Source organism: Loxodonta africana, chromosome 8 (genome assembly GCF_030014295.1).
Source record: "Loxodonta africana isolate mLoxAfr1 chromosome 8, mLoxAfr1.hap2, whole genome shotgun sequence".
Taxonomy (NCBI): Eukaryota; Metazoa; Chordata; class Mammalia; order Proboscidea; family Elephantidae; genus Loxodonta; species Loxodonta africana.
Window position 1 is genome coordinate 41608432 of NC_087349.1, and position 25127 is coordinate 41633558.

General features: G+C 38.6%; 1 protein-coding gene across 1 annotated transcript in view; it reads left to right on the top strand.

The window, feature by feature from the left end:
• SLC26A3 (solute carrier family 26 member 3) overlaps positions 1 to 18670 on the top strand; it is a 31147-nt gene extending 12477 nt beyond the window's left edge. The window contains exons 11-20 of the mRNA XM_003407209.4: positions 5845 to 5940; positions 7595 to 7701; positions 9378 to 9447; positions 9541 to 9633; positions 10951 to 11046; positions 11351 to 11584; positions 13261 to 13315; positions 16600 to 16742; positions 16870 to 16935; positions 18647 to 18670. Coding sequence (XP_003407257.1) covers positions 5845 to 5940; positions 7595 to 7701; positions 9378 to 9447; positions 9541 to 9633; positions 10951 to 11046; positions 11351 to 11584; positions 13261 to 13315; positions 16600 to 16742; positions 16870 to 16935; positions 18647 to 18670 — 984 coding nt within the window. The remainder of the gene's footprint in view (positions 1 to 5844; positions 5941 to 7594; positions 7702 to 9377; positions 9448 to 9540; positions 9634 to 10950; positions 11047 to 11350; positions 11585 to 13260; positions 13316 to 16599; positions 16743 to 16869; positions 16936 to 18646) is intronic.
• Positions 18671 to 25127: the final 6457 nt, after the last annotated feature.

The window sequence follows — 25127 nt, forward strand, 5'->3', positions numbered from 1 at the left end:
TTAGGTGGGTGGGTTTGAAGTGCCAAACTTTAGGTTAGTTGTCACAAAAACCATTTGCACCACCAAGGGACTCCTCTAGGAAACCAAAACCAAACCAAACCCATTGCCATGGAGTCAATTCCAATTCATAGTGACCCTATAGGACAGAACAGAACTGCCCCATAGGGTTTCCAAGGAGCAGCTGGTGGATTGGAACTGTTGACCTTTTGGTTGGCAGCCAAAGGCTTAACCACTGTGCCATCAGGGCTCCTCTAGGAAACTAAAAAAAAAACAAAAAAACTAGACACTGGTAAATACATTGTTCTTTGTGATTTTAATATGGTTTGAGGCAATTCACAGAGCACTGGCTCTGGAAGCCTGTAGACCTAGTTTGAATCCTGCCTAAATTTGCTTTGGGGTATATTCCCTAACGTCTCTAAACCTCAAGTTTCCATTTGTAAAATAGGGGTGGGAAATAGTATCTACCTTACAGACTTGTTATGAAAATTAAATGAAAGGATGCATATGAAGTACTTACTCAGGGCCTGCCACACGATAAGCACTTGGTAAATCATAGCCATTATTGTTAATATCGTTATCATCATAACACAAATATTCTATTTCAATTCTCATGTAGAGCTATGATCCAACCAACCAATGTCTTTCAGTTGTTATCGAGGCCTTTTTTCCTGGTGGGTTGGTAACTGAACTATGAACTTGGTCCCTGGTTTCTGGACTCCCAAGTGTGGTTATTCCAAAGGAGCCTCACTGGCAAAATTGAGCTCAAGCAGGGCAGAGTTCTGTTTGCCAAACATGCGTGTTCTCCATACGCTAAACTACTAATTTCAAAATGAATGGCATTAAGGGAACCAAGAAGTCACCACTAATGGAACAGAAGAAAGTGTATTGCAGTAAAAACAAATGCACGCACACTCACCTTGACGTAGAGATGAATTCCACCCTGGCGTGCTCCTTCGCACGGGCGCACTTGGGCACTATGCAGCCAATATCCATTTAGAGAAATGAAAGAAGCAATTACTATTTAATCCTAGCTCCCTCCTAAATAAGCCACACATGAGGACATCGTGCATGGTGTTAATCAAAATCCTTTCTATAAAAGATCAGAGTTTGGGAAACCCTGGTGGCATAGTGGTTAAGTGCTACGGCTGCTAACTAAGAGGTTGGCAGTTCAAATCCACCAGGTGCTTCTTGTGAAACTCTATGGGGCAGTTCTACTCTGTCCTATAAGGTCGCTATGAGTTGGAATCAACTCCATGGCAGTGGGTTTTGGTTTTTGAGTGATAAGCTCTCGTGAGACCATTTTGTTAGAAATGTCTTTGTTTCAACTAAATAACTGGTTTGCTTCTGCTTATCACTTGAGGACAACATAGCCCACAATAATAGTTAGTCAGAATTTTTGTCGAGGGCTTACTAAGCATCGGCAGAGTTCTAAGCACATTATATGTATTTAATTCTTTACATCAATTGCAGAATGGATCCCAGGTTACTGGTGAAATTGTACCCCTTTTCCTTTCTACAGTTTCTCAATGCTCTATAATCTTTTTTTTTTTTTAAGTTTTCTTTTCCTTTTAATTATTGTGCTTAGATGAAAGTTTAGTCTCCCATTCAATAGTTTATACACAAATTGTCTGGTGGCATTGGTTGCAATCTCCGCAATTGTCAGCACCACCACTCCCATCACCACCCTGAATTCCTCACTTCCTTTCTTCTGGTTCTCCTGCCCCTTCCTGCCTTCTCATCTTTGCTTTTGGGCCAATGTTGCCCTTTTGTTCTCATTTAGATGATTTTTATAATGACCACGCTCCTCATGGGTGTTATTATTTTATAGGCCTGTTCATAATTTGGCTGAAATGTGATCTCTGGGAATGGCTTCGGTTCCAAGTTAGGAGGGTGTCTAAGGGCCATAGTCTCAGGGGTTCCTTCAACCTCTCTTGGACCAGTAAATCTCATCTTTTTTATGAATTTGAACTATGTTCTACATTTTTTCCCACTCTAACTGGCACCTTCTATTGTGATCCTGGTACCGCCTAGTTCTTCTGGTCTCAAGCTAGCAGAGGCTGCGGTTCCTGTGGTCCATTAGTCCTTTGGACTAATTGTTTCCTTCAGTCTTTGGTTTTCGTCACTCTCCTTTGCTGCAGACAGAGAGACCAATAGTTGTATCTTAGACGATGGTTCTCAAGCTTTCAAGAGCCCAGACGCTACTCACCAAAGTAGGGATGTAGAACATTGTCTTTATGAACTATGTTACTGCCAATTGACCTAGATGTCCTCTGAGACTAAGGTCCTTAGACTTCAAGCCCAGTAACTCAGTCTCATGAGATGTTTGGTTATGTCTAGGATGTTTCCATGGCTGTGCCCCTTGTGTGCTTTTATATATATGAGTAAACATGCAGCACATACAAATATGTACGTAGAAATAGCCACAGCCAAACCTATATATGCACGTGGGTGTGCTCCCGTACGTTAAAGCACTCGCTCGGCTGCTAACCAAGAGGTAGGCAGTCAAAGGTCAAAAGGTAAGCCTTGGAAACCCTGTGGGGCAGTTTTACTCTGTCCTATAGAGTCGCTATGAGTCAGAATCGACTCGGTGGTAGTGGGTTTTTTGGTACTCCCATACACCATGCTGTGTACTTGCCTTTCCCTTCACCGAAGTTAACACGCATCTACTCTCCAGTTAGTGATTTTCCCTCCCTCTCCCTCCCATCCCTGGTAACGATCAAAAAATGTTTCTTTCTGTGTGTAAACCTTTTCTTGACTAATTAAAATAATGATCTCATATAATAGTTGTCCTTTCGTGATTGACTTTTTTCACTCAGCATAATGTTCTCCAGATTCATCCATGTTGTAAGATGTTTCCCAGGTTCATCATTATTCTTTATTGTTGCATAGTGTTCCATTGTGTGTATATACCACGGTTTATCCATTCATCCATTGATGGGCACTTAGGTTGTTTCCATCTTTTTGCTGTTGTGCATAATGCTGCAGTGAACATGGGCGTACACATGTCTATTCTTGTCACGACTCCTATTTCTCCAGGATACACACTTAGGAGTGGGATTGCTGACTCAAATGTTCTTAAAGGTTTCTGTTGAGCATTTTGTTATAAACTGTTTCCAGTTGTTTTTCTATGGAGTGCTGATCAAGTGGGAAATAATGCTAAATGAAAAGAAAGATGATGTGTCTCTAACAGGTGGCATTTAACATGTTTTATATGAACAGTAAATTTCCCCAAAGGAAAAACCTATTGTCTGAAAGGATAAAGATACTAATTTTTAATTATGAGTTTGCTGTTGCAATTCCTTTTTATTCTTTTTTAAAACTTTTCATTTTGAAATAATTATAAAAAAAATTATTTTATTTTTTTTTTTTAGGAAGTTACAAAAAATAGTACACTCAGCTTCCCTTAATGGTAGTATCTTAATAGCTGTAAAAAAAAAAAAAAACTAAACCTGTTACCGTCAAGTTGATTCTGACTCATGGCAACCTCATGTTTTTTCAGAGTAGAACTGCACTCCATAGGGTTTTCAATGGCTGTACTATTTTCAAAAGTAGATCACCAGGCCTTTCTTCCAAGGCACCTATGGGTAAATTTGAATCCTCAACCTTTCTGTTAGTAGCCATGTGCTTAACTATTTGTGCCACTCATGGAACCATTATTCAGTAAAATCTTCAAAAACCCGAACCTGTGTAAGGTGGAAACCTGTCAAAGAAGGAAAACTCAAATATTTCCCACGAAAACAAGCAACAGAAAAGTGGTAAGATTGCACCCTGTCAAAACTAGCAATCTTGTGAGACCTGGAGAAACAAGGCAGTCTCTTTTAGCTCTGGCTCTCGCAGTTTTCACTGCATAGCTATGTTGTTGTTAGGTGCCACCGAGTCAGTTCTGACTCCTAACAACCCTATATACAACAGAATGAAATATGCCTGGTCCTGCACCATCCTCACGACCTTTGCTATGTTTGAGCCCATTGTTGCAGCCACTGTGTCAATCCATCTCGTTGAGGGTATTCCTCGTTTTTGCCATATTAAAACCAAGAAATTAATGTTGGTAGAGAACTGTTAACTAAACTACAGACCTTACTCAATTTTCACCATTTTTTAACCAGCATTCAGTTGTGTGCTATTTCTTTTTTAAAGTCACTTAAGATAGTATTTTCTTTGAAATGATGACCTTCATTCTCACAATGAGTAAAATTGTTCATTGGATAGGTATAAAATTGTAAGTTACTTATGAAAACCAAAAATACCTAAATCAGTTAAAACTATCTTAGAGGTATGAATATAAAAACTATGTTTTTTTGTTGTTGTTGTTAAACTGTGCTTTTATGATACAAAAGCAGTCTATACAAATTTCAGAGTCCATTCAGAATGGAACAGCTTTAACTGGGAGACAAATCCCTACAATTGTGTTAAAATCTAAATGAGTCAGAAAGTATACTTAGCTATTCAGCATTTGCCGTCTTAACTATCCTAATTCCTGCAAAACAAAACGTCTCATTCTGGCACATGACGAATCAGAAGTCTGAGATGCTGCTGGGGCAGAGCTGAGTCTACCACCCGGACTGTCCTTACTGAACCACCATTCAGTGGCGCCAGTATCAGGGCTTCTTAAAAAAGGCTGTGTTCCTGAAGGGTTAGTAAATGGTGTGGGACATGTTAAGTCATTAGCTCATTCTCTCACTCACTGAACAATTATTAAGCCCCTCCTATATGTATTTTGGGGTCCCTGGTTGCACAGTGGTTAAGCGCTCGGCTGCTAACCAAAATGTCGGCAATTCAAAACCACCAGCTGCTCCTTGGAAACCCTATGGGGTAGTTCTACTCTGTCCTATAGGGTCACTATGAGTTGGAATTGACTAGATGGCAACGGATTTTTTTTTAATGTGCATTTCGAAGGAGTCCTGGTGGTTGCGATGGTTAAGTGCTCAGCTGCTAACTGAAAGGTTGGCAGTTCGAACCCACCAGCCACTCTGCATGAGGGAAGACCTGGTGAATTTGCTCCTGTAAAGACTCCAGCCTAGGAAACCCTATGGGGCAGCTCTACTCTGTCCTATAGGGTAGCTTTGAGTCAGAATCGACTCAACGGCACACTGTAACAACATCATTTGCATTTGGGAGTCCCTGGGTGGCACAGTTAAGTGCTGGACTACTATCTGAAAGGTTGGCATTTTGAACCCACCCAGAGGCACCTTGGAAGACAGGCCTGGCATTCTGCTTCTGAAAGGTTATAGCCTGGAAAATCCTATGGAGCAGTTCTACTCTGCACACATGGGGTTGCGGTGAGTTGGAATCGACTCAACAGCAACTGGTTTTTATGGGCGTTTGACCACGGTAGTTTCCAGGGATACCACAGGGGAAGAGATGAACAGGGTTTATGCTGTCCCGGAGAGTCTGCATCAAACCTTTGTTAATGGCTCTGTGATCTTCAGCTTCCTCTTCCAAAGTGGCATGATTGCTGCTACTCATCAAAAGTTTGAATTTAGACCCAGGTTATTTTTTACAGACAGCAGCCCCTGCCCCCACCTCCAATAAACAGACACACATTAGACTGTGTTTAGGAAGGTCTGCCTCCCTCTGTTCCAAGTTCATGGCTCCTAAGTGCCACCAGATCATCCAGGGAAGGTCAGCCACTATCACTGTGTTGGGAACAAAGCCACGTAAGGGGACAAGTCAGAGTCCCATTTCTCCAGTGTCTTGCTTGGCCTCTGCACACTGGACAAGGGTGTATTCTTTGATATGCTTTGAGGCCCTTTAAGGGACTCACTTATCTACAACCTTCACCTTTGCTTCTATATGGTTTATTTGACTAACTTAAAGTACATCTGGTGTGTATGTTTTTAACAGTCCGTTCTGGCAGCTTTAGCACTTGGAAATTTAAAGGGAATGCTGATGCAGTTTGCTGAAATAGGAAGACTGTGGCGAAAGGATAAATACGATTGTGTAAGTAGTGGTAATGGTATATTAAAAGAGAGATAAATCAGGGTGGCATTTTAATGCTGATATAAAGTGCATATTAATATTTGTAAGTCAAGTGAAATTTTATTCCTATATCTGTTCAAAGCAATCTTAGTTTTAGTTGCTGGCTGTCTTTAAACTGCATATTTCTAAAGAACACTCTCTGGAATTTCAATTTAAAAGGATGGGCAACTTGCAAATACAGAACTTTCTTAGATCTGTCCTAGAAGTTCTTGCAGTCATTCTGAGCACCACAGAAACTCTGAATTTTAGGGTATGCATTGCTTCTGTTCTTCATTACACAATATGTTAGTTTCCAGAGAATCTGCAACTCATAGTGACCTTATAGGACAGAGTAGAACTGCCCCACAGGGTTTCCGAGGAGCGGCTGGTAGATTCGAACTGCTGACCTTTGGTTAGCAGCTGAACATTTAACCACTGCACCACCAGGGCTCCACGAAGAACTTAAATTCTAAACCTTCCTTTTTGGACATACTTTATAAAGGTTCCCCCTTGCTCTCAGTCAGCATGCCTTGCTATAAGAAACAGTCCATAGTTATATCAGAGTCAAAATCTGTGGCATAAAAACCCTCTTAACACATCCTATGGTACTTAACAGGTGTCAAGTAATAATGTTACACTTGGTTTCCTTTTGTTCCCAGTAGATTAATTGTTGGAGATGTGAACACCCTTTTGGCATGCTAAAATTTTTGTAGAGATAAAAACCAAAAACAAACCTGTTGCCATCAAATCAATTCCAACTCACAGAGACCCTATAGGACAGAGTAGAAGTGCCCCACAGCGTTTCCAAGGAGCAGCTGGTGGATTCAGGCTGCCAACTTTTTGGTTAGCAGTCAAACGTTTAACCACTGTGCCACCAGGGCTCCTTTATCCACTGCCGTCGGCTCCTTTATAGAGAAATCAAAACCAAAAAAACCAAACCCATTGCTGTCAAGTCGATTCAGACTGATAGTGACCCTACAGGATAGAGTGGAACTGCCCCATAGGGTTTTCAAGGAGCAGCTGGTGGATTTGAACTGCTGACCTTTTGGTTAGCAGCTGAGCTCTTAACCACTGCACCACCAGGGCTCTTTTACAGAGACAGTAGCCATTAATTAAACCGATAGACCAAGAATAAAAGGTTAGTATAGGGAACAACCAAGAAAAGGAGAGTGGGAATGATTTCACAACTCGATGTAATCAATGTCACTGAATTGTACGTATAGAAATTGTGGAATTGGTGTATGTTCTGCTGTGTATAGTCTCAACATCAACAATAAAAATAAAATAAATTTTCAAAAAAGAGGTTAGTATAGGGTCTACCAATTAATTTTGTAGTTTTAATGAACAGCAGCTGGTTCTGGAATTCTAGCTGTGACAGAAACACAATCGGTTCTTTAACTGGGACAGACACAGGATTAGAAATACACTCTGTGGCTCATTCTATATATGCTTGTGTTTCTGTGGCTCAGAACCTGAGGCAGGTCCCTTCTCCTTTGCACTTTGCTCCCTGACCCAAGATTACAACTTCCAATCTCTGTTTTTGGCCCTAGAATGTTATGCTTTCTTACAGTTCTGGACCTAAGACATTGTACTTTAATCAAAGTAAATTGTAGTGTATGTGTTGTTTTCTTTTTAGCTCATTTGGATCGTGACCTTCATCTGTGCCATCGTCCTGGGACTTGGTTTAGGACTGGCAGCTAGCATTGCATTTCAGCTCCTAACCATCGTGTTCCGGACACAATTGTGAGTGTTCACTGTGCCCTGCATCCTTGCAGGCTTTGACCTGACCAAATCAAGAGAAAAAAAACAGTCACTGCTTATGAGAAAAGTAGTTTTGTTGATAATCATGCATGTCCATTAAGCTTGGCCAGTATATTCCTCCTCAGTCACACAAAGACCTGAAGAGTAAAAGAACGGCTTGGCTTTAGAAAACCCAGCCAGTTAGCATACCTGCTGTTGGTCTGCTCCCTGCTTTGACACCAGTTCCAAGAAATTATATAAATCTCTGAGTCTGTTTGCCCAGCTGTAAATCAGAAGTAATTATATTCTAAGAGGGTTTAATGTCTCTACCTTAGACTTGTTAAACATGAGAAAGTGTTAGGGATTCTCCATGTATAGTGGAGGATTCCCTTTATAGGTAGATTGTAGTCCCACCTTAAAAACATGGAGCTGGAGTGCAGAACTTTTCAAAGGCCCCTCTTGTCCTAAAATTCCACAAAGATAGACAAATGGTCAAATTCTTGGATGGATGGGTAGACAAGACAGACAGACAGGTAGATGGCTGTCATTGAGTCAACTCCAAGTCCTAGAAACCTTATGTAAATAGAACAAAATGTTGCCTGATCCTGTATCATCCTCACAATTGCTGGCATGTTCAAGCCCATTGTTGCAGCTATTGTGCCAATCCATCTCACCAAGGGTCTCTCTCACCCTCGTTGGCCCTCTGTTTCGATGAACATGATGTCCTCTTCTAGTGATTGATCGCTCCTGACGATGTGCCCAAACCAAGCAAGGAGCACAATGTTCTATTGTGATCCACAGGGTTTTCATTGGCTAATTTTCACAAGAAGATCGCTAGGCCTTTCTTCCTATTCTGTCTTAGTCTAGAAAAAACTACTAGAAGCTCTGCCAAAACCTGTCCATCATGGGTGACCCTGCTGGTATTTGAAATATTGGTGGCATAGCTTCCAGCATCATAGCAACACACAAACCACCACAGTAAGACAAACTGACAGGTGATTAAAAAAAAAAAAAAAATTCTGTAAAAGCCAACAGAATTCTTTATAGTCATCCAGTCCAAGCATCTTCTGGATTCTTAAATCTCTGCTGTAATATCACCACCATGTGGTCACTCAGACTATGTTGGCTTACACGGTGTGTCAGAGAAATAAGGCTCCTTGGGAACTAAAGAATTTGAGAACAGAAAGTATTATCATAGTTAAAGCTAATCCTTGACCGATGGAACACACTTGTATTAAAATGTTATGTTCCCTTACTCTTTTATTCATTCCCATTTGCACTCATTTCTCTACTGGTGACCTATCAAATGTTGAGACAAACTGAGTGGTCAGAGGCAAGTCGTTTTACTTCTCCATGTCTTCATCCATAAATTAGCATCTGCCTTACCTCACCAAATTTTCTGATATTCAGAACCAAAATGGCAAAAGCATATGGAAGTTGTTTTGTAAACAGTGACATGGTAGGTGCAAGGCATTGTTTTAGCAGCTGTGTGGGAGGACACAAAGATAAGTAAAACAAGGTGCTTGCCCTGTGGGCTCTCTGAAGGCATAATGATTCACCAACCTTCCAAATTTTGAAAAGTGAGCCTGCTCTGGTATGTGAGGACAAAAATCAGTGTTAGCCTTCCAGACCTAACAAATATGCATGAATGATTCATTTGGTGTTGATTTTCCCTACAGTCCAAAATGCAGCACACTGGCTAATGTTGGAAGGAGCAACATCTATAAGAATAGAAAAGATTACTATGATGTAAGGAAAATTCTTTTTTTTTTCTTTGACTTGCTAAATGATGTTAATATGAGTTTGATGGACACCATCTAATCTTACTTCTCTACTTTGTAGACGTATGAACCAGAAGGAGTGAAAATCTTCAGATGTCCATCTCCTATCTACTTTGCAAACATTGGCTTCTTTAAGCAGAAACTTATTGATGCTGTAAGGTTTGGGGTTATTTAATGTGTGTATGTGTGTGAGAGAGAGATTCCACTGAATACCTAGGAAAGAAATTTTTGTTCTTAAACAAGAGAGTCACTGACTTCACATATGTTGGGATGGATTTTGTCGTGTTTTTGTGTTCCATGTCCCAAAGTAGATGAGACTAACTTATAAAGGGTTTGTTGGTATATGGAAAATAAGCCTCTTTCTATGAGGTCAAGGTAGAGTCAGCTTTTACCAAATTCTGTTGTAAAGATATCCGGGGGTGCTAGCTTTTATAGATCGTATCCTACAGATTTTCTTCGGGCAAGTTCAAAAACAGTGAAGGAGCATTTGATATTTGAATGCATTGTTGAGGAGGTTGAGAATAACAATTATAAATGAATATTTAACACTATAATAACTATAAATACTATGTGCCTGATAAACCGGAGATAACAAGGAACCGGTTTTCAAAATTAAGAAACAACATGCCTTTTGGATTGCTCTGTACGTTGCATAGAGCTTCTGCCTTAAACCCTTAACTATTAATATTACTTTGGTATGCATCGGATATTTTTCTTCTGTTCACTTTGTTCCCTGGCCCAAGATTACAACTTTTTACAAAACGGGACCATATTATATATATGGCTTTATATACTGCACTTTTCACTTAATCTATCTTTTCATCTGACTATAATTTTTGTTAAGATTTTTTTTACATGATTTGATCCTCCATATTATTCTAGAGCTAAATATTGCACCAATAAGAACACGTGTTTTGAAAAAGGGAAAATAAGAGTTACTCCCAAATCTAGCACTAAAATTATAAAGTAAAAGCATGCAATATCATAAAATAAAATCATATAATTTTAATATAGTGAAAATTATACAGAAGCGGAATACTAATTATAAACCCATTGCCATCGAGTCGATTCCGACTCATAGCGACCCCATAGGACAGAGTAGAAATGCCCCATAGAGTTTCCAAAGAGCGCCTTAATGCCTCCCTTATTCAACAAATAAAAAATAAAATTTCCTAAGACTTATGTAGGCCAAAAATGCAAGCAGGTTTAAATAGAGTTAACATACATAAGCGGATGGTTTATGGATAAATCCTAGACTGTACAGGGTTTTAGGGCGTTGATAATCACATACAAGCTGAGCAGACCATAGTTGTGACACAATGTTGTCGTTTTTACCACTTTTAAATTTTATCAAAAATATCTTGATTATTGGTCCTAATCCCTCAAACCATCTAACTAAAGTTATTAGAATTATACTATATAAGTACCAAAATTATCCGGAACTCTTGTAACACAGAAATGGGCTTTTCAGATTGGCTTTAGTCCACTTCGAATTCTACGCAAGCGCAATAAAGCTTTGAAGAAGATTCGAAAGCTACAGAAGCAAGGCCTGCTACAAGTGACACCAGTAAGTTTCTTGGTCACATTAATGTGCATTATAACTAAGAGCTTAGTAAAATATAGTTCCGTGTGCTAGTTCCATTTCCTTAAATGAAATGCCGGCTAAATAAGGTATCTCTTTGTCATTTAATGTCAATATTTTTAAATGGTGTCTTTGAAGGTCTCCTTAAAATATTTATTCTCCTGGAAAAAGTACCAAAGAAGACTCTACAACCCCATTGCTTGGCCCAACTTTGAATCTGTCATTGGTTACCTGACATACACGATTTTTTCTTGGTCAGAGTTATCATGTTTTCTATCCCCTTCTACAGAAAGGATTTATATGTACTGTTGATGGCTTAAAAGATTCTGATGAAGAGCTGGACAATAATCAGATAGAGGAACTGGATCAGCCCATCAATACCGCAGACCTGCCCTTCCAGATAGACTGGAATAGTGATCTTCCTGTCAATATTGTGGTCCCCAAAATCAACCTCCACAGCCTCATTCTCGATTTTTCAGCAGTGTCATTTCTTGACATTTCTTCAATGAGGGGTCTCAAAACGGTAATTTCTTTTTTCTTAATGGAAACAACCAATCGGGGACTAAGGGTAAAAACTGTATTTGTGGCAGGATGCTCCTTTCGATAATACACGCTTAATTAGAAGAAAATTATAATCTCAGAGTATTCCATGGTGGCGGGGGTAGCAGGGGTAGGAGAGAAGGAGATATTCGGTGAGCTCTTTAAAAGTGCATTGCCCATGGGACTGCATGTAATTTTGAAGGCAACGACAACTACAATCCTAATGGATGCTGAACCTGCTGCTAGGCAACTGCACTCACACGCCTATCAAATTTCAGTTCTGTGGTGTCTTCACATTCTTATGGGCATTGTACCTAAACCGTCCTGAAATCAGAGAAGATTGGGAAAGCCTCTGGGGAAAAGTGGAATCGTTTTTACCTTTATTCCTATGAGCAGATAAAATTTCACTTGGCTGTTTAACCATCTGTCTCAAAAAAAAAAGAGCCAAGTAGATATATAAAAGAATCAATGTTTCGTGTGATTTAAAAACAGGACTGAAACAACCAGGTTGAGATCTGCTTTATTTCCATAGTTTCGTCGGCATTCCTAAAATAGTTTCTAACAGAAACGCAGAAACAGAGGTAAAGAACATTTAAGAAATTCTACATTTGCCCCTCTTTCTTTGGGGTTTCCACAAAAATCTGCCTAGGTAGGAGCTGAGCTAAGAATACAAAATTAGAAAATGGGATTAGTTTCCTTAAAGCTTCTATTAACATCGCATAACTCTCAAGCCTGCTTACTTTTTCTTTTCTTGTTTCTGTTTCTTTGAGCTGAGAAGGGAAAAAATGTACATGCCCACACGGGCACTCACCCACACATACACCCTTGGTTTTTAGTCCTAGCAATACAGCACAAAAGATAAGGACGCTAACTTGGGTTTCTTTAGAGCCTTAATTCTTAGTTCTGTGCCTAGTAGAGGTTCTACAAGTTTATTGATGATGACGGTATCAATGATCATCTAAATTGATCAGCAGCAAAAGCTGCTTTCTTACCTTTTATGACCTAACTCAGCATCACTGCTGGTATTTTCTCTTAGCCTAAACCAAACCCATTGTCTCTGAGTTGATTCAACTCATAGTCACCCTGTAGGATAAAGGAGAACTGCCCCATAGGGTTTCCAAGGAGTGGTTAGTGGATTCAGACTGCCGACCTTTTGGTAAGCAGCCCAGCCCTTAACCACTGCGCCACCAGGGCTCTTCTGTTAGCCTAGAGACCAGGAAAAAGTGTGAAGGTACGTTGGTGCTACGTACGTCTGGTCACTGTGGAGAGAAATGCAATAATGAAAAATTTATGAGCCATAGGTTTTCTTGTTGTCTTTTTTCCTTTTTATATAGAAATCTCTAGATCATCTTATAGAAGGTCTTATTTTAAAATTAATTCAGAGTTGATTTTGTGACTTTGAGGCAGAACATTTTTCCATAATACTTGCCTGAAGAATAAGCATTTTAACTGCTTACTGAAAAAAAGGGCTCTTTCCTTTGAGTTTCTTTCTGCCATAGATCCTCGTTTTGAATATTGCTACCTCTTTATATGATTACCTTCTCAAAATGTAAAAGGATTTTGGAAAGCAACTTATCACCCATAAGCTGTAATTGTGATAGTTTATGTTTCTGACAAGTAAAACTGTTCCCTAAGGAAGATGTCCTTCCTTTTTAACAGATTCTGCGAGAACTTCTCAGGATCCAGGTGGATGTGTACATTGTGGGAAGTGATGGTAAGTTGTTCTACTTTAATTTTTATGTTCTGACAATCACTTCAGGCTCACTGCCAATTCACAACATAAACCCAAAAAACCAAACCCACTGCCATTGAGTCGATTCCAACTCATAGTGAACCTACAGGACAGAGTAGAACTGCCCACACGGTTTCCAAGGAGTGCCTGGTGGATTCAAACTGCGGACCTTTTGGTTAGCAGCCGTAGCTCCTAGCCACCACACCACCAAGGTTTCCATTTGCAACATAGACAATCTCAAAACAGGTATTTTATATGGTCATCAAAAAGGTGATCTAATTGAGAATTGAGCCTCTAAGCATCCCTATGGAAATAGCATTTATATATTAGTTGTACTGATATATAACTTTACAATTTGATTTCTAATAGTCAGCAGAAGAGTGAATATGCAACTTCTTTTTTACTCTAAACTTCCTCAAAAAGTAGCCTTGTCTTCTGTCACTCTTCCTCTTCTCCCACACACTCCTCAGCCCGTAACAACCGGGTTTCTGCTTTACTTCATTGATGGAGGCTACCCGTGCCAAGATCATTAGTGATGTCCAGACTGCCAAGATCAACTGCCTCCATTCCAGCCTCATGCTATCAGAGATGTCCTTTGCATTTGTATTTGAAACACTCTCCTTTCCTGACTTCTACAAGACCATTCTCTTCAGATTCAACTCTTGCCTGATAGCTCCTCAATTTCTGGTATTAGCTCCTCCCTACCCCTTAAGAGTTGGTCTTCCCCAATCTTTAATCTGAAACCCTGTGGTTTTATTTAGTTCCGTGGACTCTTAAATTCCATGGACTCCGTCTAGTCAATTTCCTACATATTTATGAGTTCAAGTGTATCTGCATGTTAATGAATCCCCAAACCACACCTCCAGTCGATTTCTCTTGGTTTAAGACTCACGTATTCAACTATCTGGATGTCCCCCAAGCACCTCAGATACACATGTTCCAAACTAAACACATGATCCTCCCTCCCAAAACTGCCCTTCTCTTTTCCCATCTCAATCACCGCAACCCAGTTGCCCAAAGTAGAAACCCTAGAACCATCTTTAATTTCTCCCTCTCTGCTTCCCTTTATACTCAGCAAGCAACCCACCAGGCCCAATAAATATTTCCTCTGAATCGGTCTCTTCCTCTCCATTTCTACAGCCTTAATCCAAACCCTTATCATTTTCCCCTGGCCGTCTGGAAGAACTTTCTAACGAGCGTCTTTGTTTGTTTCTAGAATGGTCTTCCATTTTGATTAGAAATCTCCCTTGAAAATTTATCCTTTAAGGACTGTGAAAAGTTCCTTGCTTCTTAGGCAGAGTACTGTGCTCTTGAGGCTTTTGCATGTGCAGAATACACACACATTCCATTATTCTGCAGTTGTGTGTTTGTGTCCCTACTAGACTATAATCTCTTCCAGGGCAGGTACTGGTCTTTTTTACCGCTTTATTCTCTGACTCCTAGTTCCTAGCATCACAGATGTTCAATAAAGACTTAGTGCGCACCTACTCTTTGTCAGGCACTTATTCTGGGTGTAGAGAATAAGACAAGCCCCTGCCCTCATGGACCTTATAGTCTAACAGAAATGCCAGATAAAAAGCAAATACAAACACGCTTTTGGGTAGTGATAAATGCTGTGAAGAAAAAAGCAGAGTTAAAAAACCTAGTGCAAGTGAGAGTGTTATTTTAGACAGGCAATCAAGAATGCCCAGTAATGTGACATTTGAGCTGAGTGGAATAAAGGGAAGGAGTCAACCGTGACAATATCTTAGGGGTCAGCATTTTAGGGAGAGGGGATGGCAAGTGAACAGGTCCTGAGGGAGGCATGAAATGGGCATCTTTAATCCTTCTCTGTCCCTTGGTTCCTACTCTTTAAAACTTACAGTATATTCTAGCTTCAAGGCTTCCTTATAATTGAAAACATTCTCTTGATCCTGTTATTGATACCTGCCATTGAGTCAATTCCAATTCATGGTGACCTTCCCTATGTGTTTCAGAGTAGAACCGTGTGCCATAGGTTTTCAGGGCTGCGAACTTTTGGAAGCAGATTGCCAGGCCTGTCTTCTGAGGTGCCACCAACATTTTGGCTAATTGAGCACTTAACCATTTGTGCCACTCAGGAATCCTAGTAACCCCTTAATCTACTAAGTAATTTTACTCTATCATCTCAGATCTTGAAAGTGTCTGTTCCTGCCATCTTTGCTGCCTGACATCCCCCTCAGTCTTTGGCTAAGATCATCACCTCCATCCCTGGCTCTTGTGGCCACAATGCCCTACTCTCTCTGCGTCCGTCACTGCTAGGTCCTGTCAATGTTAAGACGCTTACCTGTGAGCAGACTTTCCCACCTTCATGCTTTCCCTCCTTTTCTCCCTCCAAATCCTAGTCATTCTTGTAAATGCTATCTGCTTTGTCAAGTATCCCCCAATATTCACCAACAAGAAATAATCTTTACTGACGTTCTCAGAATTTTCACAGCACGTGATCTGTACCTGTCTTACTCAACGAAAGTGTGAGACCCTACTATATGGTGGGCATCATCTTAAGAAAAAAAGATCGCCCCTGTGCTCATTGTTATACAACTCTTTTCCTTTTAGTTCTATAATGATAAATATATATAAATATTCTACCTTCCTTATGGGCAAGATGCATGTCTAATTTATCTTTTGATCCTTTATATTACCCAGCCAGGGATTTACGGATAGCAAGCACATGGTAATATTTGGTTGGGTGATCTATGCAAGTGCTAGTTTAGTGCTTGAGACCCCTCAAAGATGACTGGAAACGTAACGCAAGGTGCAAAGATGTTTTCTGATGGAACCTAGCAGCTTTGAGAAAATCGGCTACTGATAACTGGCAAATACAGGTCCGACGATCAAGAATCACAGTGTATCTCTAGTCCATAAGCATGTGTTCTATTCTGGCAGAATCCCAGGGTTTAATAATAAGCCAAACTTGATGCTTCAATCTAATAAGCAGGAAGATTAACACACGGGGTTCCTGTCTAACGGGGAGTGTATTGGTTTTCTTCTAGGAGCTACTACAGTTTTTCTCATTTGAAACTTTTTCTTCTTCCTTTTAATGAGCATTAAATATATATTATTAGAAAGGTATCCTTCCAGAAGACACTGTACTAATACTGCACTGGTATCGTACACCATCGCAAGCCACAAACACTTAAACAACCAACCATGAAATGCACGTTCGCAAACAGAAATTCAAATCATCAGCCTCACAGAGAAATCTGTGGCCAGTTACTTCTTCCTAAATGTTATTCTCTTCTCTTCAGATGATTTCATTGAGAAGCTTACTCGGTGTGAATTTTTCGATGATGAAGTCACTGACTCAATATTTTTCTTAACAACCCATGATGCCGTTTTGCATATTTTGATGAAGAAGGATTACAGTACTTCAAAGTTTAGTCACAGCCAGGTACCAGCTCTTTGATGACTTTCACATTTGTATATTCAATTACCTGCACTTCTTAAAATTTCCCTTATTTTTCAACATTAAAAAAAAAAATTGATCCTAGCCCACAATTCCATTCTATTTATCTTAGGAAAAAGAAATGGAACATGACTTTACCATAAATACAAATGGAGGATTACGTAATCGGGAATGTCAGGTAATACTCATCAACATTCTTTAACCAGACCCCACAACAAAAAAGCCTCTTCCAATATGCTGCAGAAAGCTCAGCACTCATTTGAGCCTCTGTTCCCCATCCCTGAAAAATGCCAATCAACCTCATAGAGACTTTGGGGGAAAATAAGATTAGTACAAAAAAGGAAAATAGTGATACTAGATCTCTATTAATGCAGTACTGAGCATGTATACAGAATTTTTTGCTTTTCGAAATACTGAAAACCATTGTCTTTTATGGCCTTTTAATTATCCATGAGGCAGGGAAGCTATTGCTATTTCCATTTACAGATGAATTAGTGATGGAGCTGAGAAGCTAACATACATCTCCTGACTCCCAGGTGCATGGCAAGTATTTAGCAGTGCCTTGCCCAGCAGTTTTTTTTTTTTTTTTTTTGCCCAGCAGTTACTTCCCTTCCCTACTAGAATAAGTTGCCAGATCATCACTTACCTGGATAGATTTCATTCTAGAACATTCATTTCTAGACTATTCCATCCTTTAAGGCAACGTTTCTAGTTTGGAAGAAGCAGGATCACAAATCAAAATGGGTATCCACTGTAGACCAGGTATGTGGTAGGTGCATTACATTTATCTTCTTAATCCTTACAACAATATACAAAGACGATATCTTCATTTTGCAAGTAAGGAAACTAAGAAACACGTTCATGAAGGTTAACTAATTTGCTTAAGGTCACACTCTAGGTAACAGCAGCAAGATCTGAACCAAGATCTGTCTTACACCAAGACCCATGCTCTGTTTATTATGCTATACCACCTCCATCCTTTGGTGAAAGACTGCTGGAATTGTGGGTCCTGAAAAGAATCTAATGACTGTCTCCAAGCATGGGAGGTGGCTGGTGGCACTTCTCTGTTAGCTAAAGGTCTAGTAAGAAAGCAAAAGGAATTTCAATTATGAGTGAAGAATTGCATACCATAATGCTGGACCATTATCCAGAAGAAAAAGTTTAGATAAAAAAGACATTCCCAAAAGTTCAATAAAACCAAGGGGAAAGGAGCACCTACATGAGCCCCATTGTTTCCCATGGCTGCCTTCCAGAGAAACCTAACTCTCCATCTTGCCTGAGCACCCTACAAGAACCTCAGACCAGAAACTGTCTCCCCAGTAGCTGGATCCAGAATTGTCATCAAGTTTTAGGGTATAAAGGAAAGGAACAACATTTAAGCCTGGTGTCTGGTCAGAGCTTTAGAGCCAGTCTAACAGAACTTGAAGTCAGCATTATCCTGTATCTGTTTTCCCATTCTGGAAAAAAAAAAAAAAGGAAAATTTAACAACTGCTTTTTGCCTTACTTAAAGGAAGATAAATGAGCATTTGTGGATAGGCCGCCTCTGGTGATTCCTGCAAATGCTGAATATCAGAAGTGCCTGGCTACCACACAAAGCCCCTTAGAGTTCCTTGGGTGGCCCCGAGACTAATGTGAACAAACTGCTACAACAGAATGTACTGTTATTTTAAGTTAAATGAGATCTTTGAAAGACACAGTAAAACTACAACATGGTTATCACATGGGTCTAAGTTAACCAAGTAGCAATGGAAGATATTTAATCACTAAAAAAGACAAAATATTGATGACTGGTAAATTTTCGCTCCTAATTCTGATCAGATTGGCCAACTTAATTTTTTTAAATATGACTTAACAATTTTTTTTAACTTCTAACTTTATCTGCTTTCAGGTACCACTTGAAACAAGATTTTAATCAAAATGTAATTCAGAGGGATCATCTGACCATCATATAAAAAACTTTACGCCCAAGAAGTTGATACATTCATACATTGTATGAAGAATATTTTTATTTCACAGAAATATGTCTCAAACTTTGGAACGAGATTGTTCTAGCATGGTATATTTTTCATGTATCTGGTACAAAATTGTGTAAATACTCTTTAATTTTATATCTTGTAGATTTACCAAAGGAAGAAAATTCTGTCTATATGTATTTTTGTAGCAGAGCAATTTCCATCCAAGTCACTACGTTGACACGTTTTGCAGTGTATTTACGCCAACGCTTTGGATCTTGTAATTTATAAAGTTCTTACTAATATATATTCATTTTAAAAAATAGATTACGTTGTACAGTGGATGTGTCTTGTTTTGTTAAATTTCTTGTTAGCGTGCTGGAAAACGCCTGCGTGTGGATCCTCTTTATAGTGGTCCAGCTGGAAGCATGCTTCAGGAGGATCTTCTAACAAACCCTCTGTAATGAGATGTCCTTGCCCAGATTTTATATGGTCATCATTCCAGCTTCTTAAAAGCATCCTACCTCCTATCCAGATTAGACACAACCCTTCTAATGCCAAATGTTACTATAACTAGTTTTTGATTCAAATCCTTCTCCCCCCACCCCCATATAAAAACTGTAAGTTAATGGAGCTGTAAAATAAAAAAGCAAGAAGATTGAGTCGTAAAGAGCATGATGGGTAGCCAGTTCTTGGACTCACTGGGAAGAAAATCGGTATTAGGAAAAGTCATGATTCTTTTTTTCTTCACCACTGGTCATTATTTGCCACTCATAGGGCAGAGTAACAGCACTAGGACTCAGTTTAGCTAGAGAATGGGATTCAGCAGACAAATCCTTCTCTTATTTCACTGGCATATTCTTGGTGCAAACAGCATCAGCACCAAGAGAAAAAGATTCAGTGGCCTCTCTTAAATATCAAGCCACTTTCTTAACTGGAAAAACTGTTCCAGTTGCTTTAGAGCCCACCTCTAAACGTTGCTGTCAAAGGACTCCTCCATCCTTTGTACGTGTCTATTGAGAGGGGTTGTCTGTTGGACTTAAAACCAAAATACAGGTTTATTTACACAGCTAATCTTAATGAAAAAACTAGAATAGCCACACTTTTTATAGCAGTGTTTCTTAAACTTTCTGAGTCATGGACATCATACATCTCATGTACCCTACGGACTTCAGGGGGAAAAAATAACACACACACATACATACATTTATATATAATGTCCTATAAGTTTCAGGTTAAGAGCTCTTCCTTTATAGAGAGCAGGGAGTGGAACTGAACACATACATGAGCCTATTTAATTGATCCATCTGGCTTCAAGTGCAGCAAAAGCCTTATATAGGATTGGTGCTGATGCCAGCATTCTCCCATACAAAGGTGTCCCTTTACAATTCCTTACCAACCAAAATAACATGAACCAGGAACAAGCCCTCCAATTCTTATGCCCACATCACAATATATTCAGCCTTAATATCTTAAAGGTTCATTTATTCTCATCCTTAAATGTTTTTTCTCTTATGCCTCTAGGATGGATAACTCTGGATAATGGGAATACATGGCCTCTACTCACACCTCGAAGTAAATACTGGAAATTTACTAGTACAAAAATCTGATCCCTGATTTAGGAAGAGGGCAAGAGACTGTGTTGGAAGACAAAAATAAAGCTTATATAAACTAGAGCAATATTAAGGGAGAGAAGATATCCAAAGGTGCAACTGAGACAACTTGGGAAGAGATTACTGAAATTATGAAAGTAATACATGCAGAACAATTTATCTCTAAAAATCATTTTCTAAATAGTTCTTTAAACATTTGATACATATTCTTGTCGAAACACAGTAACTTACCACTTACAAATGCAAATGAATGGTTTTACACATAAGCCTGACTCTGCACTATACGAACAAGAATTAAAAACAGGGACGTTTAACTCTTTTTTCTGGTATCTCCATCTGGATGTCCAAAACTTGATATACAGATCTTCTCCCCCTAATCTGCTCTACCAGTACCTTTTCTACCTCAGTCAATGACAAAGTCCATTTTTCCAAAAGTCCTAGAATCATCCTTGACTGTTTTTTCTCTCTACCTCACATGCAACTCAGGAAATTCTATTGACTTACCTTTCAAACAGATGTAGAATAAATTCATTTATTTCTCAAAATAGCCCATATGAGGCAGGTACTACGATTATCCCGATTTTTCAGAAAAGCAAGACAAGTCAAAGCTCAAAGAGGACAAGTAGCCAGTCAAGGCTATATAGTTCCAAGTAGCAGAACCAGAATTCCATCAGGACAGTCCAACTCTAGAACCCAGGCTCTAAATTAAGAAACATTACCTCCCCAAGAAAGTAAAGCCTATCTAAAAACTGATTTATTAGTTTCATCCATTACAGTTCCTGGGCATAACTAAACCCAGGGACAATATACAGTTGCATTCTACTGATTTGTTCCAGTGTCACCAATTTGCTTATTTATCACTGTACAATGTGCCCAGAAAAGCTATTAGGAAATATTAATGTTCAGACATAAATTTAACATCTCTCTCATCATGGTTATGTGCATGTATCTGTGTACTGGTAATATATTTTCAAATACAATTTTCCCCCCGGCCACTATGCTTTGAAAAAGAATGTAAGAAATTCCTTCGAAGAATACTTAAGGATGACAATCAAGGACAATTCCTAGGTAAGTTAGAATATAAGCTCCTAAAGAGCAGGAGCTGTACCCGTTTTGTTCATTAGTATGTTCCCACATCTAATATATAATAGGTTTTTTTTTTTTTACATACATATAAAAGGATATTCTTCCAAAAATGATACCATGTCTTGTGTAGATTAACAGCCTCCTGAGTGGTCTCCCTGCTTCTACCTTTGCCTTTCTCCTAACACACAGCCAGACTAATCCTTAAGAGCCAGGTCATTCCACTCCTTTGCTCAGAACCACAGGATTGTTTCCCAGGTTAATCACAGTAAGGTCAAATCCTCACAGTAGTCTACAAGGCCTTTTATGGTCTCCCCACTCCCTCTATCATTACCTCTCTCCAGTCTTCTGTTCCTCAGGAGTCTTGCTGTTTCTCAAGCACAGCAAGTACAATTCCACTTTAAGGCCTTTGTGTTGGCTGTGCCCTCTGCTTGGAAAGCTCTGCCCCCAAGCTGTCTGCATGGCTAATTCTTACATCTTCTTCAAAACTTTGCTCGAATGTCACCTTTTCAATGAACCCTACCCTGACCACTCTATTTTATCACATTTTTACATTTTATAGAATTTAATGATATTATCTCTAGAGATTGGTATATCCTAAGTGCTTAGAACAACGCCTACCACATAAATACCTTACTTACATAAATTCAACATTCTCTCTCTCATTACGGTTATGTGTGTGTGCGTTGGTAATATATTTTGAAATGTAAAATTTTCACTTAGTTTCTAGGCCACAATTTAACAGATTACACATAGTACCAAATCAATGAAGAAAAATAAATCTGCTTCATCAGAATACAGCATGTCTTAGTATGACTACGTCTTACTTCCATTAACATCAATATGCTAACTTGCTGGCTAATCTATTAGAGAGATATATTTTTGTTTTAGGTACTTATGAGTTTTTTCCATGTTCTTATAATACAGAGATTTTCCAAAAAGATGAAAGAAACTCTTCCAATATATCAGAACAAAGCTTAATGTAGCTAGGAAACAGTCACTTATTGTGAATTTTAAAAATATGTTCAAATATATTTTCCATTTTTCTTTCAGGGTACCTAATTAGTATTTACACAAAAAAAGTTTTTAATGACCAAATAGATATACAGCACTGTTTCTTATAGTCTTTGCAGCTGCTCTCTTCCCAAGTACTCTATTATACTCTGAATAAAAGTGCCACTGAAGAAATACAGTAACATTCAACGTGATGACTTTCATCTTCAAAAAAGGAAATCTAATTTTACTATAGGAAGTTGTAGCAACATAAACATGGAAAATTCTGTACTCTCCCAAATGTTATCATTAGATAAAAATTCATCTAGGCAAAATAGTATTTATGCTTCCATTTTATTGTTTTTAAGAATTAAACTGCCACCTCAGTAGTCTTAAGAGCAATATAATGAAACATACATACATTGAATTTAGACTTACGTCCATCATAGCTTCAAAGGCTTCCCTGAAATAAGGCTGGGATTCACATCTTTTTCCTTAAGGAAAGAAACACTAACAGTAATTTTGTTATTCTTCTACCCACCCACACTCATTCAAACAAAAACTGGATGAATTCAAGTCTAATACCATTTAAAACTTTTGTCTGCTACAACACATTCATCTGATATGCCTCCCTGCATGACATATATCTCTTAAACCTAATGGAAAAGAAATTTTTTTTAAGTCTACTTCTCTTAAAATGTGGAATTTTATCATGATACTGACTTTTTTGTCCAATACACAGGCTGGCTAAGGGGTTTCACACATTCAACCCTAGTGAATTTCGACAGAAACAGGAGAGCTCTTTACAATTGAAAAGCTCTTAAGTGAATTTGACTATTTCCTTATTACATGAAACAAAGAATGGTATTGGATTTCAACAGTACTATTTTAACAGCTCCTAAACGGGCATGAAAGGGAATCAAGTCCAAGTACCTACAGCAAAATGACAGACGTGCTCAACCACCAACATTTCACATTATCTCACTCCTATGCTTCTAATAACAAGAGCTTCTTAATAGAAATATAGAATTAACATTTGGACTCCCAAATTGCTAGGTGTGAAAAACCACTTTTCATTTTTTTTGTTTGAAGTGTCTTAGTTACTTGGGCTGTCAAAGGTTGAAATGACCTTTTATTTCTAACTTCAGCCCTAAGCTCAGATGTGCCTTTTCATCTGATCATCCAGGATGGGAATCTGTTTTGTCTGGACCTGACAGAATAAAATGGTAAATTAGCAATGAGTTGATCCTTTGCCAAAAAGAAATATGTTCTAAATTTGTTACTACAAACTATCTAATAAATGAAATCTGTATACTACACATTTCATGTTTATATTATGCACCATTTTAGGGGGGAGAAAAAATTTCAGAGGGGTTTATTCAAAGGATATATAAGAATGTCAATTTATACATATGAGTTCTGTATAAACTGTAAGTGGTTATCTTAGCTGACTATAACAAGCCCCCTTAATGCAAAAGCTGACTCTAAAGGCACCTTATAAAGCACTGAAATTCACAATTCAGTCATTATTTTTCTCCAGTACAAAATTATGTGGTAGTCTTCACTGTTAACTTCATGCTAAAATGTTCCAAGTTAAGTCTGCTCCAATAAAAAGAATAAGAAATAATAGTTTTTAAATTTCAAGTTAGAGGAAAAACCTTTATCATAGAGTAATGAGACCTTAGCAAATACAAGTTTGTGATTACAAGAATGCCTTTCATTAATACACTATCCAAATTCCTCTACTGGCATTCAAATTATAGTTTAAACCCAATAAACAAGAAACCACTTATGCACAGGATCAAACTCTACCACGAGATGAGGCATAATATCAAGCCTATTTGGCCCTCAATATTTAGTTTATGACAATGAGCAGGGCAGGACACATTTCAACTAAAGGATACCGTTTAAACAGTAATAATGTTCCTTAAGATTAGGAAGTGTGGTACATTATGTGATTCCAACCATTCAAGAAAAAAGCATCCCCCACCAGTTTGGAGCCTACAGAGTCAGTTACTTTTGCCGTATCCTTCCAACTAATTAGTAATGCCTTTTAATTTTTAATACTACAAACGTACATGTATCCTAGTACTGGAATTCCAATGTATTTTGGTGCTCCTGAGGCAGCCTAAAAATGAAAAGGTGTCCAAGTGAAGTGCATTATATACTTACTATACCTCAAAATTTCAGTGCCTACAATGTGTAATAATTTTCTGCCATTTAACTGCCTGCCTTACAGTAAATTCTAGTAGATTTTTACTTTGAGGATTTTATTGTAACTTTGGGAAATTAGTGGTAAAACATGGTTTTAAAAAACAGCATGTGGCTGCACTTAAATTCCCGTGAAAATAGCACTTTTACATCCATATTGAAATTTAATCCATTTACACAGGTTAACAAAATGTATCACAAGAAAAACTAAACATTGGGTTTAACAAAAGCAATACTTTTCCAAGTGGAACAATGAAAATTTTTTTCAGAAAATATTACAAATGGTCACCTCTGGGTCGTTTACCACACTAGGAGAACGAAGTTGTTAAAATATAGCTGTGCTCAGCTGGGCCACTTCTCTGCACTACAATATAATATTTGAAATCAGTCCTAAGGTCAAAGTTTAAAACCATTTTAAGAGACAAGACCCTAAAGTGTTTTATAGCCCCCTCTGTAAGAGGTGCTTTTCCTTCCCCAAACAGTCAAAGCTTAATTAAAAGGATGACTATACATAAGC